This window comes from Bemisia tabaci, chromosome 4 (genome assembly GCF_918797505.1).
Source record: "Bemisia tabaci chromosome 4, PGI_BMITA_v3".
NCBI classification, from domain to species: domain Eukaryota; kingdom Metazoa; phylum Arthropoda; class Insecta; order Hemiptera; family Aleyrodidae; genus Bemisia; species Bemisia tabaci.
In genome coordinates, this window is record NC_092796.1 from 45,784,787 (window position 1) to 45,801,861 (window position 17,075).

Sequence of the window (17,075 nt, forward strand, 5' to 3'; positions counted from 1 at the left end):
CAAAGTTTTGAAACGCAAATTTAAAAAACGTTCCTTTTTTTGTAATTACCTAAGATTTCTGGAAAAAATTAAGCTGAATATTTTGTCTCACATAAAAAAGTTTGTATCTCTTTAGTGCGCGATTTGATACTTGCAAATTTTTGTGATTTGATGAGTTGGATGTATCAAATTACTCTTGAGAAAGTTTGCATTTTGCTTAGGATAATTTAAGAAATTTTCTTCGCATAAATTTTCTCCTTTTAAATTTAATAGGGTGTTCTCACAGAATAATATCATAATGCTAAAATTCTGACCCTATCTAATGAGTCATTGTCAGAACTCTCTTTACAGGACATTTAAAATGCAGGCATCAATAATTAATCAAGAGTTTAAAATCATCGCATCACTACTACTTCAGTATCACCTCAACAATGTAGTTTAGTGTTGTAAATTAGCTTGTCTTGGTATTGTGTTGTATTTAAAGGGCCCTAGTTGTCTTAAAAATATTACCAAAATTAGATCACAATGGCTCAATAAATATTGCACTTTACTTGAAACGCACTCTCACCCTACACAAGATTCCATTCAGCATACCCAACAGCACAACATTCCTCCCCCCCCCTTTCTCTCTTAGAAAAATTGAAATCCCTCTCCTCCTTTATTCATACTCGTAGCACTTTTTTCTGCATCCTGTAACCTTTAAACATTTGTATTTTGATCCAAACGTATTGAAAATTAAAGAATGAATCATTTAGTTAGTACTGTTTTTTTTAATGGCATGTGTAGGCAGTTTGAAATTCTTGAGTTGCGCAGATCTTCCAGTTTCGTTTTAATATCGAATTCGCTTTTATATGCCCACCCGTCTCAAACGAAGCGCATGATTTTTCTCTTGTTGGATGTTGAAAACCGGGCAGTTAGTTGACAAAAAAGTGCAGCGAAAATAGATAATAGTTAGTTAGTCAGTTTGATGGAAGTTAAATGTCTCTGCTATTTACGCCGGAGTCCAGGGAATTTGAAAGATGCAATTTGTAAACTGACGAGACATGTAAGGGTGCGTGTAGACTCAGCAAGGCGGATTTATGCGGGCTCCTCACAAAAAATTATGAACTATTGATTATTAGGGAAGCTGAGAAAATGTATAAAAAGCCGCGTGTCGCGTTGACTAGTATAGATATCGGAACAAATGCAGGTCCATTGGGTTTGATTTTGCACCATGAAACCACTATTTTTTGCTCATCCATAATGGCTCTTATCTTTCCAGGAAAACTAATGGTACTTATCGACGGTGTAAGTCGGCAATCACATAACTCGTTTACGGTGTCTGAAAATCTCCGCCTCTATAATATTTTTTTTAAAGGAGAACAAATTGACATCATTTCTTGCAGTTTTTGCAGAATTTTCTTCACATAGAGAAGAAAAATCACGACAGTTTTAAAGAATTGTCGTTGAGTACTTTTCCGTTTAAAAAATAAAGTATGATAGGAAGTCTGCGACGTCGCAAACCGAGTTATGTGATTGCCGACTTACTCCGTCGTTACGTTTTTTCTGAAATAAGCCAGAAACAGTGGTTCTTTGTTGCAAAATGTAGTGTGATTACCGTAGAAGTAAAGTGGATACACATAAGACACTCGAGATATCGACAATATTATTATGCTTCAACGAGAGCTCAACCGAGCGTAAGTTCTTTTGAAGAGTCGGATATTCTGACCCAGATTTTTATATTCTGCACAACAAAAATACATATTCGCTGCCATTGATTCTGTCCTGTTCAACCGCAGTCTTCTTTTGCTTCGCACGAATGCGTGTTTTCTTTTTCAAGGGTGCTGAATCCATAATATGCAGATTGGATTGAGGCCTTTACCATAGCGTCATCAGAAAGACGATAATGGGCCACTGGACAAGGTACCAAATTGCAGCATGCTCAAATTGGTCCAATTTGAGCATGCTGACATGTTTCGTAGCCAGAATCTCACGTAAAACACGATTCTTGCATGAAAATTACTGAAATCACCTAAGTACTTGCTTAGATATGAACGTTTCTATTTTACATTGGTCACGGGAAATTTGAATTGCCCGGTCAGAAGAAACGCAATACTCTGCGTGAGTTCAATCACACACTACAACGGTTTTGACAGGTTTCTCGACGTGTAAAACTCGCTATATCTGAGAAAAAGTATCAAGATTGAGGTTGCCATCTTTTCTTACCGCGGAAATTTTACGGTGACCTCTAACTCGCGATTTGACTCACGTAGACCATTGAGTTTCCCTGGTAAAAATTGGCAGTAGAATCTGTGTTCCAAAATACCATAGACCTACAGCCGGCTGTAAGATTTCCAATAGCTTCTATAGCCGGCAACACAATTTCTTATAGTCTTTTATAGTCGATAGCGATTAAGCAACAGCCTGGCGATAAAGTTTATGCTAAACGTTACTAATTAAGGATGCTAGGAATTAGTGAGTTTTTGAACTACCACTCTCCTTTTTGGCCGTAGTATCTTGATTTATTTTGCGAGGAAAGTTGCGTACTTTTGAAGGATGCCTGCCATTCCTAATTTGTTGGAAGACCTTCAATTTTGTGTGATACTGTGCAATACCTCTGGTATGAAATAGTTGCTTCAAGCGCCGTGGTACGCTGCGGCGCGGCGCGGCGGGCGAGCAGCCAGCGCGAAACGCGCATTGGCGCCTACAAACCTAACAGGGATACTTCACGCATTGCGCAATGCGTGAAGTATCCCTGTTAGGTTTGTAGGCGCCAGTGCGCCGCTGCTCCGCTTTGTGTTAGGCTCTAATACTTAATCTCGTGGAGTCAGCGTTTTTCAACTCATGACTGAAATGTTTGCACACTCTGTATGGATTATTCTCATTTTAATTGATGAAAAAAAAATATGTAGTAAAGGAAAATATAATGTGCGTTTTGTAAATATTAAGGTGATTCCGTACAAACTTAAGGATTTACAAAGCACACGAATTTCTACACAATTTCTTATGGCCCTTTATAGCCGACGGCGAAAAAGCGACAGCCAGGTGATAAAGTGTAAAGCCCGACGATAGGAACTATAGCCCGGCAGTATAATTTTTTATCGCTTCGTGTAGCCCGGCCGTATGATTTTTTCCACTTTCTACAGCCAGCTATATGATTTTCTATTGCCTTCTTCAGTTGGCTATAAGAACTCCGATGGTATTTTGAAACGCAGCTCTATCGCCAATTTTTACCAGGGTTTCATGAGCGGAAGGCTTGAATTCACGCATGAAGAAACATTAAACATCTTGGTTAGAAGTTAATTTCAATAATTTCAGCTATGCGAATCGTGTTTTACGTTAAATGTTAGTTAAGAAACATTTATCAGAATGGTTGACTTTGTACCTTGTTTAGCGGTCTATTGCGAGGTATGCGAATCAAAGTAGGTCCTTACCTCCCCAGTCAAGTTTTCTGAAATCGTGAATTTTTTTCTTTCTTTATTGTTCGTGGGGTCATATGAGTGTAATTTTTTTTAAGAAACCATTTAGAAAGTTAGTTATATTACTTTTGATATCTTAACGCTTCTTAACGTTTTCTTTTTCATAATGCTACGGTAAAGGCCTCCTGAAAACTCCACAAATCACACTAATTTCTATGTAGAGCTTCCCTAATGAAAGGATCTATTTCAGGAACGAATTTGAACATGGTTCCTCCGCTTACGTGTGTAGTGCCTACGCTACGGATGCGTTCAGGACTGAGTCAGATTGTGCGTAACGCCAATTTGTTGCAAATCTAAGACGAAAAATCGATGCAACACAGAGAGAAATTCCAACATCGAAGTTTTGTTAATACGGAAAGTAAAACACAAAATAACCTAATTCTCCGGTTGACGATTTCAAGAGAAAGTGCCATCTAGTTTTCTTGAAGAAATTTAACAAAAGAATGAGTGGTGAAACCAACGTCGTAATCGGAGGAATGCATTTTCCTAGTCTCTCCATTGGACTCTGCGCTAAAGTCACCGCAAACTGTACCACAGTGAACGCGAAATTTATGCTGGTTCGTGTTTCACTTCCCATTTTAACCAAAAGTAACGCAAGAACACAAATATTTTTATCAGTGAAGTCGGTAATTTTTCTTCGAAGATCGCAAAACGCTAATTGAATTAGTGAGAACGAAAACACACCAACTCGGTAGCTCGAAAATGCTCAATTTTCATGAATGACAGTCACTTTTCACAAAGGTCAGTGAAGTTAGCGCATCTGTTCCAACTCGGACCTTTAAAGTGTTCTTAAGTACCTGTCTTTCGGCAATTACGGCACAAAAATATTTTTCTTTCACTAACTTCTTCACGTACTGTGCAGTTTTTTGTGTGTCTTGGTTATTTTCATTTTTTTGAGTTGGTGTGTTTTCGTTCTCACTGATTCAATTTGAGAGGTAAGGGGGGGGGGTGGTTGCACGAAGCGTTACGTACCTAATTGTTTCAAGAATGTGCAAATTTGTGTTGTGTGCGCTATGATGGGAAGGGGGAGTCAAGAAATCTGATTTCCAGCGTTCTGTACCTATTTTATTAACGGTCTCCGTATTAAGAAGAAAATTTGATGGTGTAACTTACTTTGGGTTTCAGTTCTCGGAGACGACGAGCCGCCGCAGCAGCTGGGGGCAAAGAGGCCCGACCACATGTTCATGAGGTTCGGCCGACGCTGAAATCATCTCGTGCCAGCTACAATCCTCCCCCCCGAAGAACATAACCAATACTACGTTCCTCCAAGCCTCTTTTGCATTTACTGTATACAATTTGTCCTTTCAGTTTGGATTCGCCAACAGTCGCACCAGGACGCGCTACTTTTCGTGGTGCGCAAAATTGGTCAACAGCAGTCTGGAGCTAGTTGGCTGTTCTAAATAGAAAATCTGATCCAAGATCGAAGCAAGGAGTGCATTGATAATTGGACTGCATTTTGCAACTTGGAGCTGTAAATTCTGGCTCTTCTGGAAAAACACTAATGTGCATAGGGAAACTAACGCCACGTCGTTGTTTTTAAACTGGGCTAGAATTTATAGTTTCAAATTGAAAAATGAAGTCAAATTTTAATGTGTGATCAATAGACGCTGACCCAACTGCTTGTTGTTTTTAAAATCTTCATTTTATCATTTAATGTTACCCTCGTCTGCAAAATGGACGGCTATATTTCTCTCCGTCTCAAAAATATACAAATGTCTCGAGCAAACTGAATGGTGCAATTTACCACATCATGGATTAAACACAAATAAAAACTCTTAATGTTTTCTTTACATATTATTTTATTTACTCGAGTTAGATGCGTCTATCTAAAAGAAGTATGTTTGCCCAATTAATCAATAGCATACAGCCTTCTTTTGCGTAAATGCATCCATATTTCAGGAACGAAATTTAATTCTTATGTTTGTTGAGCCTGTCATGTTTAGCATAAAGCTTGTTACAAAATTATGTGGCGCCCCGAAATTTCGTTTAATCAGGGGAGTGCGTTAGAATAAATTAATATTTTTAGTTCGCTTTATGTCATCGTTGTAAACCCATCCCATTAATTATTTTTTACAATATTTGTTTTATTAGATACTGACTAAAAAACCTTATTTGTTTTTTGTTCTTGCCTATCGTACCCCCTTGCTGACTAAAACGCGTTGATTATTGAAACACACTGAAAAATGTGTGTCGTAAAATGTTTGTTTATGCATTGAATGTTTCGATTTTTGCGGTCTTTACGATTGTCCTCGGAACGATTGTCTGGCATCATATTTTCATACTTTCAATTCAATTCCTTTTTTTCCATATTTTTCCATGCCAATGTTTTTGTTACTCGGCCGCCGTTTGCAAATAGCTGTATCGGGTGCTGTCCAGCTTCCCTCTTGAGTTAATGAATGTTGTTTCAACTTGGAACTCTGTTTTCTTTGATTTTTGCGATTTGACAAATCAATGAACGTGCGTACTCACGCCCCCCCCCCCCCCCCCAAGGCGTGGCGTGTATTGCGATGTATCGATTGTTATGCCATTTAAACCTATGATAAAGAATCGATTATTAAGGTGTTCGCTGCGAACACCCTGTTCATCGATCCTTCTCCATAGGTTTAATTGGCATAACAATCGATATATCGCAATTCACGCCACGCCACTGCCCCCCCCCCCCTTTAGTTTGTTTTGTTCCTTGGGGGTTATCTAGGACCCAGGTGCGAGGCGGGACTGACCCCGATTGGCTTCATATCCCAGGTTTATAAGTTACTTTTTTTGCGTCTCCCATTGCTGTTATATTGAATAAATTTGCTCCAAAATTGTTGTAAATAGATTTCTCTTTCTGCCTCCCTAGAATCATCTTATTACCTGAAACATGTAAACAATCGTCCCCTATTTGACCCAAAAAGTTCTTAAATTTTACGTGAATATTCGAAAGGTAATTAAGTCCACGCACAATGGGCTCTGAAGTAATGAAATTACAGACTATTTTTTCTCCTTATTTTATTTTACCTTCCTGAAAATGAATTTGCTACTCAGCAGTAGTAATCTTATTGATTTATGCCGCGATTTTATGGAGCTCAAACAAACGTATTTATGCTAAAAGGAACTACGTGCATTGGGGGATAATACCGAATTGGTAATTGGTCCCCATAAGTCCGGGTTGGTCCCGGTTTCAATTTATCTAATCGTCCACCTCCAGCCGAATTGGTCCCCGCTTGTATAATGGCAATTAAATGACGACGAGTGCGCGTTGGCGACGCTGTATCTGCTGTATCTGCTGTATCTGCTTCATCGAGAGGTACCACTTGAAAGTAAAAGCTTGGACGAATTTTTTAATCATGTCCTGCAGACTTATATTCTGCATGATTGCGACCTCCTTCCTTTCGTGTGGGCATCTTCTTCGATAACTGATAACCGAACAACTAACTGCTGTGAATTATTTCACGCGAAAAAATACAGAATTCACAAGCGCTCACCCCAATATTTTTCATTTTATCGCAGTTTTATTAAAAATTCAAAGCGAGACGTACATAAAACTGCAAACCAGGAAATCTCTCCCCACGAATAAGCGGCAGTTACAGAAAAAAGAATATCTTTCTTCACTTGCTGCTCAGTATGCGGCTAATTTCATCGCATGTATATACTTTGTTAGGATAATTTCCTTTAAATTTATCCCAGCCCGTAGTATTTAATCCATTTTTACTTTTTTTATCAGTGCGGTAATTTTACGGACATTTTCTATACTTTTAAATTCAGTTTTAGTTACTTCTTTTAAATCTTGAATGACAGCCTCCCAAATTTCTAACCATGCCGATTTTTCAATTGACAGTCCTAAGGCTGTGTAAAATGGGAAGGAAAATGTTCTGGAACATGCAGCGTTGCCAATTTCAATTTAACCTGGTTCTAATCTGGGGACCAACTCAGCCGGCGCGCACGCGGAATCTGATTATAAACGGGGACCAACTCGGCTACGCTAAAACCGGGACGGGGACCAACTCGGCTACGTCCGTATAGGGATTGCGTGTAACATAGTTCCTCTCAGCATAAAAACGTCTAAATTGTCCTTGTTCTTTCCTCTATTTGAGTACTTACCTTCGGGCAGGTTCGTCATTTCAAGCATACTTGCGGCGAGAGACACAAAAGATGCTAAAAGGAGCCTCCTTTAAGGAGGCATACTTGACCCAAAAATAAATAAATAAATAAATAAATAAAAACTTCAACAAATCTGAGAAAACGCACTAAATTTGATCAAAATTTACCGAATCCGTCTCATAAAAAAGTCAACTTTTAAATGGAGGGAGGGGATCGCTTTCCTGTTCTCCTACTCCTGGTCCCCCCCCCCCCCTTTCCGTTGAAATGGCCCGAGTAAAATTGAGAAAACAACGTAAATTAGAAGAAAGCCAGTGCGTATTTAAACCTACACATTAATAATACTAAAAAATAATTTTAAAAAAACCCAATGATTTGCAGGCTGAAAATCGATGCTCTTCAGTTGAATCCCAGACATTCATGAAGGGATGTTGGAGAAACCTATTTTATATAATTTAATTCTACTGTTCAATACATACAGACATTTGAACCTGAATCCTCTAACTCTCCGCGCGGATAGCGTTTATGGTGTTTAAGGTGATTCGATGGACGCCATATTTTGTGTCAGAAAGGCATGCGATACATCGCATCCATTGGTTCCATTTTTTCAGCTACTCGTCATTTTTCTCCAATTTTGAGATCGCAATTCTGTTGTCAGGGGACTAAAGCACTCACCAATTTTAATAAAGAAATTCAACGTAATAACGGTGTGGTTTTTTTAGAGAGAAAATATCGCATTCGAGTGCAGTTTCGATATCAGTATCGAATGCGATGATTTCTCTCCAAAAAAACCACGTCTCAAAAGTCTCCTGACAACAGAATTGCGATCTCAAAATTGGAGAAAAATGACGAGTAGCTAAAAAAATGGAACCAATGGATGCTATATCGCATGCCGTTCTGACACAAAATATGGCGTCCATCGAATCACCTTAAGGTGTAGATTCCTCAGAAGCGTCACCTCTGTGGCCACGGGCAAACTGTACCTCGCCCTCGCAGTTGTCGATTTTCGTGGATAAATGAAGCTACATATTCTGACTATTATGAAAGGAGCTAATCTCCCAGTATCAACCGGCAGCAAATGGTTACGCCAAAAACAAGGGATTAGTGGCGTGTCGAGTAATTAGCGGTCTTGTTGCGTTCCTCATCCGCGCTGAACAATTTGCAAAGTGATTTATACGAGCCCCGCAGCCTCAATTGTGTTCCCACACCACCAACTCTCTCCGCCACCCACAACTTGTGAGAATAATTATTTCGGCCCGACACTTTTTCAGCCCCTCATTTTCGCACAAGCCTTCATATTTTTCGACAATAGCCTTCATATTTTTTCGACAATCTCACCCGCACCCCTACAATCACTCCTCTCGCCTAGCCTGTTTTGAGATGTTTCATGGGATAACAGCCAGAGATGGAAAATGAAATTTCACGTTTTGAAATTTCATGAAATAAGGCTCGAATAAATTTCACAAAAGTTGAAATTTATTAATTTTTTTTTAGAATTATTGATTAAACCTTTGGAGGTCTGAAAGCGTTTCAGACAGTCTTTCCGTTGATGCTGCGGTATTATGCTACTCTACTGAAGGTGCCAGACATAAAGAGGGGGCAAAAAGGGGAGTTTAGAGAGAAAAACCCCAACCTGACCTCTAAACTAAACGAAAACATTTGCAACGCGCGTATGTTTTAGGCTTGGGGTGAAAAATTTCAAAATTTAGAATCACAGTTTCTAGGCGTTTCTTAGCCTCCTGAATGCATCCCCAAAAGTTTCAGTAAATTTCATGAAATTTCGTGAAATTTTATGAAATTTCACGCGTGAAATTTCACTCGAATAAATTTCATGAAATTTTCCATCTCTGATAACAGCCCTTCCCCTGATAGTGCAGAGTACTTCGCGTTTTAAAAATGCTTTAGACGTGTGTCAGCAAAACATTTTGGCATTGAAAAAGGCACCCATAAGATGTCAGGTTGACAAAAAGGTAAATCGTCTAACCAATGCTCGGAAAACAATTAATTCGAACCCGTACTTAGAATTAAAATTGAAAACTATTGAAAAACTTAAAAATGAATTTATTAACACTATAAAACAATTACATTGTCTAAACTTAAGACAGCAGAAAAATATATACAAAAATTTTAGGCAGTTAATTCTTCTTGTCCTTCAAAAATTGAGAATGAAGAAAGATTGTGTTGGAAGTTTTATTCTTAGAGAAAAAAAAAATATTAAGGCTTATTTAACATAGCTTAATCTTATGATTGTACCGACGCAAATTACAATTAAAAATATAAGCATTGCGCAGGCAAATACAGACGACTTGGCAAATTTCAACTTATATTTTATTGCTATTTGAGAATATTAATTCACATAGGTGTGGAGGTGTAACATATTATACATGTAGCAAAATCTATAGCTTTATAAACCTATTAGTGGCTCATATGGAACACCACTAATAGTCGTAAATGAACTAATGAGTCTCGGTCTGTGAACCATACTACGGTATTTCGTACCATACTAAGGTACCTCGTACCATCACAAAGGTATGTGTGCTATTATTATATGTTGCTTTCACTACAATTAGTGGTGATCTATATGAATCACTAATTGGTTTACAAGCCATAGCTTTTTCTCAGTGTATTGTTTAAAGAAAATATGAAATAATAACGGAAATGTTTAAGCGCTACTATAAAAATACGTGGTATTAAACCTCATTTAACATAGGGGTTGGGAACATAAGCTCCAGTGTTTTATTTTTTTACGACCCAAGACAGAATGAGACGAGACATGTTTCACTCTTAAAGCTGTAAAAAAAATCTATGGATCTCCTTAAATCATTCTTTTCGGCCCTAATTTAGAATTTTATCAGGCAGAAGTACGTACTCCGTTTTTAAACAATACTTTCTTTTAAATGAATACTGGAAGTTGAAGTTACTTGAAGTGGTTCTGTATGCTTGAACATTAAGACATACATTTTTACTCAGTTTTTGAACAGTGGCGTGGCGTGAATTGCGATATATCGATTATTATGCCATTTAAACCTATGGAAAAGGATCGATAAACAGGGTGTTCGCAGCGAACACCTAAATAATCGATTCTTTACTATAGGTTTAAATGGCATAACAATCGACATATCGCAATTAACGCCACGCCACTGTTTTTGAACTGTATTACGTCATAGTGTCTATTACTCTGCCGTCCGTAGGAAGACGAGAGACGCCGTGACTCTATCCTAAATATTTTCCCCCTTTTTTAAATGAATAAATAAAAAAAAATAAAAATCTTTTTCAAGATGACAAGAGCGTGTTCATCCTACCGGTGTGTTCAAAAAGTTACCGGACTGATGCCGCACAGTGGATCGCGTCAATAGGAGTTATCAGACAAAATTTGGAAATTTTAAAAGCACACAACTTCGCACACTGCCTTTCTAGCTTTCTTATCCAGTATGTGAACTTACAAAATCGCCGAACGGGTCGAACACGCCGTTGTAAAATGGACGTTGTACAAAAACTAATTGCTATTGACGTTGTACAAAAACTAATAGCTATTGACGTTGTACAAAAACAAATAGCTATTTTTCAAAAAACCAAAAATCACTGTACTTGTGAGAGTATAAGCTTTCAAATGGGCCCTATTTTAGCTTGATCGGGCCATTTTTTAGGCCGCGGCGGCATCAGTCCGGTTACTTTTTGAACACACCACGTATATATTTTCAAAAACTCTAGTCACACTTTTGAAAACTCAAACTAAAATAATGCGGTACCAAAGTAACCAAATAGCATGGTAAAATAGCATTTTATGAGACAAAATATGTTAAAATTTAGAATGGAGTTGCAGCGAGCTTCCTTCGCACGGCAGTATTCTCAATATTTTTCCTGACTCAAATCAAGTCTCAAGTCATTTAAGGAGTGATAATCGACAAATGAGATGGTAAGGTTGGCTGGAGCGCGATACATCTCAAAAAGCGTCACTTGATTCACTTCGGGGTACGGCTTCAAAAGTGTGCCGGGCAGATACAGGGTTTGTTGCGGCCCCACCACTGGCCAGTACCGCCCTAAATTGAACCCGTTGATGAAAATGACGCCCTGGGGGTCATAAAAAAAAGCAAAATAACAATTTCAGTTGAGCCAGACTTCAAAAATATCTCGAAAGCAAACGCACGATATTCATAGAGGTGGGGTGGAACAGAGCATAAATGGTTTCCACTCAAAATTGAACAGCCAGGAAAAATATACGTAGTTCTGTAGAAACTTATTAATCTGTTTTTATTACTTTCATTTTTGCATGTCCTAAACAATATTGCTGCCGCGCTTTTCTAAAGTATCTTATTTATTTCTCTTTACGTTCAAGAATGGGGAGGCATGCATGGGTGACTGCAAACTTATGTTGGTTATAACAGCTGATGTTCACACTTTGATCACGACCTAAATCTTTGAAGCTTAAATATCAGACACTGGGATGAATCAAGTCAATTTATTAAATAGGCACCTATGTACTATTGCGTATGTAAAAAAATGTTCAATTTGAAGGCTATCAGTGACCACGCACGTGCAAAGGGGCCTTTACCCCAAAAACTCAAAATTGACTTAGTGGCTTTCAAACACAGAGGACTGCTCTAAAGACCCTCTAGGACAAAATTTGCTCAACAATGTCAAACTAAACTGTATCGTTTTGATTTTTGCAATTCCAAAAACGTAGTTTCGAGAAAAAGCTATTAAATAATCTGATTTGCTGATTTTAGGAGATCCTACTTGCGGATCATGATACAACTTAACGCCCTCCGTGGCACTATACGGTGAGGTTTCTGTTGAAACCCTCACATCCGATTTTTTCGCCGGACTCGATAAACATCGCTTAACTGGAAGTGTCTCCTCCTAGGGCTGAAGTTGCTCTTCTCGGTGGAATGTTATGAGTGATTAAAACTATATTTACATCGAAAAGAAGGTCTCCTTCATTTTCAACGGGGAAATGTTGTCGCTTTATACATTTTTATTTTTTCTGCCAACGCCATCCAGTAGCTAAATTATGTATGCCTCGGCATTAATGAGCTTTTTCTCCCCTCTCTCAAATCGGTAGTTTAACAATTTAAAATTGGAAACTTTACCTTGCCCCAACCGGAGAAGTCGACGAAAGTGTCCCTTTGCTCTGCCCTTGCCTCCATGCGGAACTTCTTGGTGAAGAAAGTCGGAGATGAAAATCTAAAGTTGCCTCCGTTTTTCTCGGATGCCTTTTGTATCTCTTGTATGTTGGATAGAGTGTAGTTACACATTTCCCAGTTTGACAGCGTCGTCTCGTTCAGTTTCACCGAGCCAATGATACCCTGAGTGATCAATCAATCATTTTATGCGAGGTAAGTACAAGAATCACAACTGTATACATAGCCCCTTCAAATGAGAAATTTCTTGGTGATATTTTTTTTTTAAAAAAAGATTGTTGGTAATGTGTGCCTAGAAAGTATAATATTAATTATAAAAAAACTCATTAGCATTTAGATGGACATCTTCCTCCCCCTTCCTCAATGAAAAGCTATCCGAATAGAATGTTTTATAAAATCGTCAGTGAGGCATTTAAATAAAATGTTCCTGGTTCAAAAGCTAAAGATAGGAATGTAAATCTACCAGAAACATAATATAAAATCCAGCAATTTATCGCGGCTTGTTTTAGCTCGTGCCTCAAAAATAGAAACGGGTCAAAGGATAAAATGACCCTAAATAAAATTGTGTATGAATGATGAAGGAAACAAATTAACCATAACTTTAACCTTCCATTGAAAACTTAAATCACTTCAATATTGACAGCTTTTCAAACTTATAAGAATCTACTTCTGTCAAGATGCATTTAAATTGCGTAAAATTTACAGAAAATATGATGGATCTGTTCGAATAGATCATTTTATGAATATCAACCGCAAAGTATTTTACGTTGATCTTCAAAGAAGTATGTTTGAACTGAGCTAGGTCAAAATTTTAAAAATCATCAAAATTAATTTATTCATATCGTGAACTCTCTTGCCTCTCCTGCTGCAATGGAAAATACAAGGGTGTATGCCTCTAAAAAGAACGTATTTGTCCATGAAAAATTAAACAATTCCCGGAATAAAAAATCTCTGCATCCGTGTGATGAGGAAGAATATCGACGGTGAAAGTACCAAACCACGTATCTCGTTTGCGGTGTTTAAAAATCTACGCTCGCATTTTATTTTTTTGAAGTAGACCAAATCAATATCATTCCTTGAAATTTTCACATAAGTTTCTCCGCACGAAGAGGAAAAATCACAGAAATTTTCAAGACTGGACGTTGAGTAGTTTTTCATTTAAAAAATAAAGTATGACAGGAAGTCTGCGACGTCGCAAACCGAGATACGTGGTTTGGTAGTTTCACCGTCGATATGATTTTGCCACATTTGTGATACAAAATAGCGTCCACTTCCTCTCCCTGGAAGTTAGCTAAGTTCGGCGTTTTCCAGACGATAGAACGTAACAGCATTCCAACATGAGAAATTGTTACTCGTAAATTATATTTTCGCACCGAAAAACAACCAGGATTGCAAAATTTGTCCAATCCTGTGATCCTAGTATTGCAAGCTCGCGGTGTAAACTGTTTAGAAATGGTGTACATTGGGGTAATCGACACCAAGAAATTATGATTTCTCAACGACTTGAGCGCGCACCGTAGTATATGCGCAATGCATGCAGTATCCTGCAGACTTGTAAGGCGCTACTATGCGCCGTGCGCGCACCGTGCTGTACGCGTAATGCTTGAAGTATCCTGCGGTCTTGTAAGGCGCCTATGCGTTCCGTGCAGTGTGCGCTAGCGCCGGCCGCACTGTGTTTGACGCGATTATTCGAATTTGCGGCGGTGTTAATTTATGATTTTGAAGTTTTGTACAGTTTGTTGGCATTGTTGTCATTTCAAATGGTAAATAATCAGATAAAACACACCTAATTTGCTTCTCTTCATTTACACATTTTTATAAATAGTTTTAAGTAGAACCATGCAAGTGAAACAACTTTTACGTGTAGGCTCCCTCGTTGCCCAGAGATGTAATTGCGTGATCATTTAGACTACATTTTGCTATTCTGAATTAAAATTTCTGGCTCATCTTTAAAAATACTTGTGTGCAAAAAAGGAAACTGTTGTTCCCAAACGAAGCCAGCAATTTTAGTTCCTAATCGCGCAATGAAGTTAATTTGATCAATGAACCTTTTCGAAGCGCAGGGCATGGATTCGACGAAGCCGGGGGTATGGATTCGATCGACGTGATTCGATCCTCTCACTCCGCAGGAAGAGAAGCCACATTCCTGTCACTAAGTACCACTTTGATTACATTCGAGAAAGTAACAGAAACAAATGCCTATGTTGTAACATAATGCACAGTTTTTCTAAGACTTATCGGCACTATGAACACTTTTTTTTAATACAAATTGGAATTTTTTCAAAAACCAATTTTAATGACTTATTTCAATTTTTTTACAGCATGATCGTCATTTCGGCCTGATTTTCTGCATAGATTTGTGCCTATTCGATCGATTCACGGTTGTCGAATGAATCAGGATCGATCGAATCACGTCGATCGGTTCACGTTTTTATTTTCCGATCGATTCATGGCGATCGAATCGACACCGTTTTTTTAATAATTTGTCGATCGAATCGGTGTCGATTGGTTCACGACCGTTGATGCATGTGCAACAGCAACATGCTCTTGAGTTTACCGTGGCCTAACTTCGTTTAATTGTAGAAAAAATTAATCCTCACTTTTTTAAGGGAAAAAGGGAGGTTAATGAAAACGTGTCTCTTAGTTCATTTAGAACTGACAACACATCAACCGATCAAGTAAATTAGGATGTAAATTACCTCTAAATGCAGTGCCTACCTTTACATCGCCGACAATACGCGCACCGTAGTTGATGTGTCCGAGATTCTCCACGAATAGACTTAAGACTTCTCCTCCGTTCGTCACTCCGTCTATCTTGAGATCCAGCGAGAAAGTCTCATTAAGTCTTGATAGAAGTCCTTTTAATTCCTGAAACCATACGTCCTGAAGTTATACACTGCAAATAATCATTGTAATGTTCTCAAGAAAATCATTTGTAGGTTTTGAGGTTGCGCCAATTCTACATGACCTTAGCTGCACCCACCGGCTCGCGTTCGATCAAGATCCACGGCTACCTTTTCCGCACAAAGTACATTTGTGGTAATTTTTCCGATTATCGTTGCCGCACATATAATGTTCTGTATTATGTGGCAACGTCGAGAAAAATATGAGGCATATTTAAGAGAAATGAGTGAACGCAGTATTTCACATTATTATGAACTAGCATATTTTTACCCCGGTTGCTTTCAATTATCTTCAAATTTTCGGGCATAATATCGATTTAAGACACGTTTTAAAAATGCATACCAAATATTACGATTAAAATATAAAACTTGAAACATGCGGGATTAAAAATGTACTAAAGTTGACGTAGACGTAATGTTGAGTAGATGTTGCCAGATGTTTGAGATCTGATTCGGTGATATGAAAATGATTTTGTGCGGCAACGATAATCGGAAAAATTACCACAGATGTGTGTACTTTGTGCGGAAAATATATTCTGCCAGATCCACAAAGGGTGAGAGGTAAAGTAGGCATTCAAAAAAAATTTAAAGAAATTCCAAATCTCTTTTAAAAAAATGTTCGACTTTTATTAAACATCTTCAGTATCATCATGTGATTGAGCAGCCCAAATTACTCGCATATTAAGTACTATTCTCACGGTGCCTCTCCTTCCATCAGATCCCCTTCAAAACTCGAGCAGGCAATGTGAGCGGCTCGGGAGCAGTAATAGATGCCTGCCGTAATTTAGCAGTGTTTAGGTATTCGGTTTCCGTATCATACGCGCATCTATAATGCTTTAGAGTGAAACTTTAGACTGAAACTTTGAGCGGAAATTTCACTCGAAGATCTTCGAAATCAATCTTTAATTCCTAATAAGAGAAATTTAAATAGGTACCTAAAAAATAATAAGTGCAAAATATGTGGTCACTCTGCATTTCCAGGATGGTCAATTTTCATACTGTTTTTAAAAAAGATCCTCGTTGAGAGAGGCGGTGAATGAAACGTTTGGCCTTCAAAATAAATCCTCAGATTTGATCTTACTAAAATGATCTTAGGCTCTCCTTCACTGATTAGGTTTAGCCCTTTCGTTCAGTTATCGTCTGCGAGCTAATTGCTGAACTCGGCAAACAAAGCTATAAACAAAGTAGACAAAAATGATACTGAGGGGTCCAATTTGTGGAAGCAGGTGGGTGCAATGGACAAATGAGTCAAGAAATAGACTAACTAACGGCAGCCTAGAGAGAACCTATAGTCAATCCATCATTTTCTTCCTCAGTCTATAAGCACCACCCATTTCAACCAAGAGCCCACAAGTGGTTCTAAATCAAGGGTTTTCAGTTTGGTTAGAAAATTCAAGGCCATTAAAGAGCTTAAAGTACGTGTTGATATTTTAAATCAATCATGATAAAACCGCCTATTTTTAGTGAGAGAGTTATTTAACTTTGATACCGCAAATGAGCCCATTATAATGATTTTA

General features: G+C 38.1%; 2 protein-coding genes across 6 annotated transcripts in view; one reads left to right on the top strand and one right to left on the bottom strand.

Moving 5' to 3' along the window:
- Ms (neuropeptide receptor myosuppressin) overlaps positions 1–6,251 on the top strand; it is a 123,165-nt gene extending 116,914 nt beyond the window's left edge. For all 4 annotated transcript variants that reach the window (XM_019053048.2, XM_019053053.2, XM_019053051.2 and 1 more), the window contains one exon: positions 4,563–6,251. In XM_019053048.2, the coding sequence (XP_018908593.1) occupies positions 4,563–4,642 (80 nt within the window). In that variant the 3' untranslated portion in view covers positions 4,643–6,251. The remainder of the gene's footprint in view (positions 1–4,562) is intronic.
- Positions 6,252–9,559: 3,308 nt separating this feature from the next.
- Positions 9,560–17,075, bottom strand: part of LOC109038105 (beta-galactosidase) — a 33,087-nt gene continuing 25,571 nt past the window's right edge. For both annotated transcript variants that reach the window (XM_072299937.1, XM_072299936.1), the window contains exons 10-12: positions 15,374–15,523; positions 12,605–12,820; positions 9,560–11,585 (exon numbers count right to left, since the gene is read on the bottom strand). In XM_072299937.1, coding sequence (XP_072156038.1) covers positions 11,364–11,585; positions 12,605–12,820; positions 15,374–15,523 — 588 coding nt within the window. In that variant the 3' untranslated portion in view covers positions 9,560–11,363. The remainder of the gene's footprint in view (positions 11,586–12,604; positions 12,821–15,373; positions 15,524–17,075) is intronic.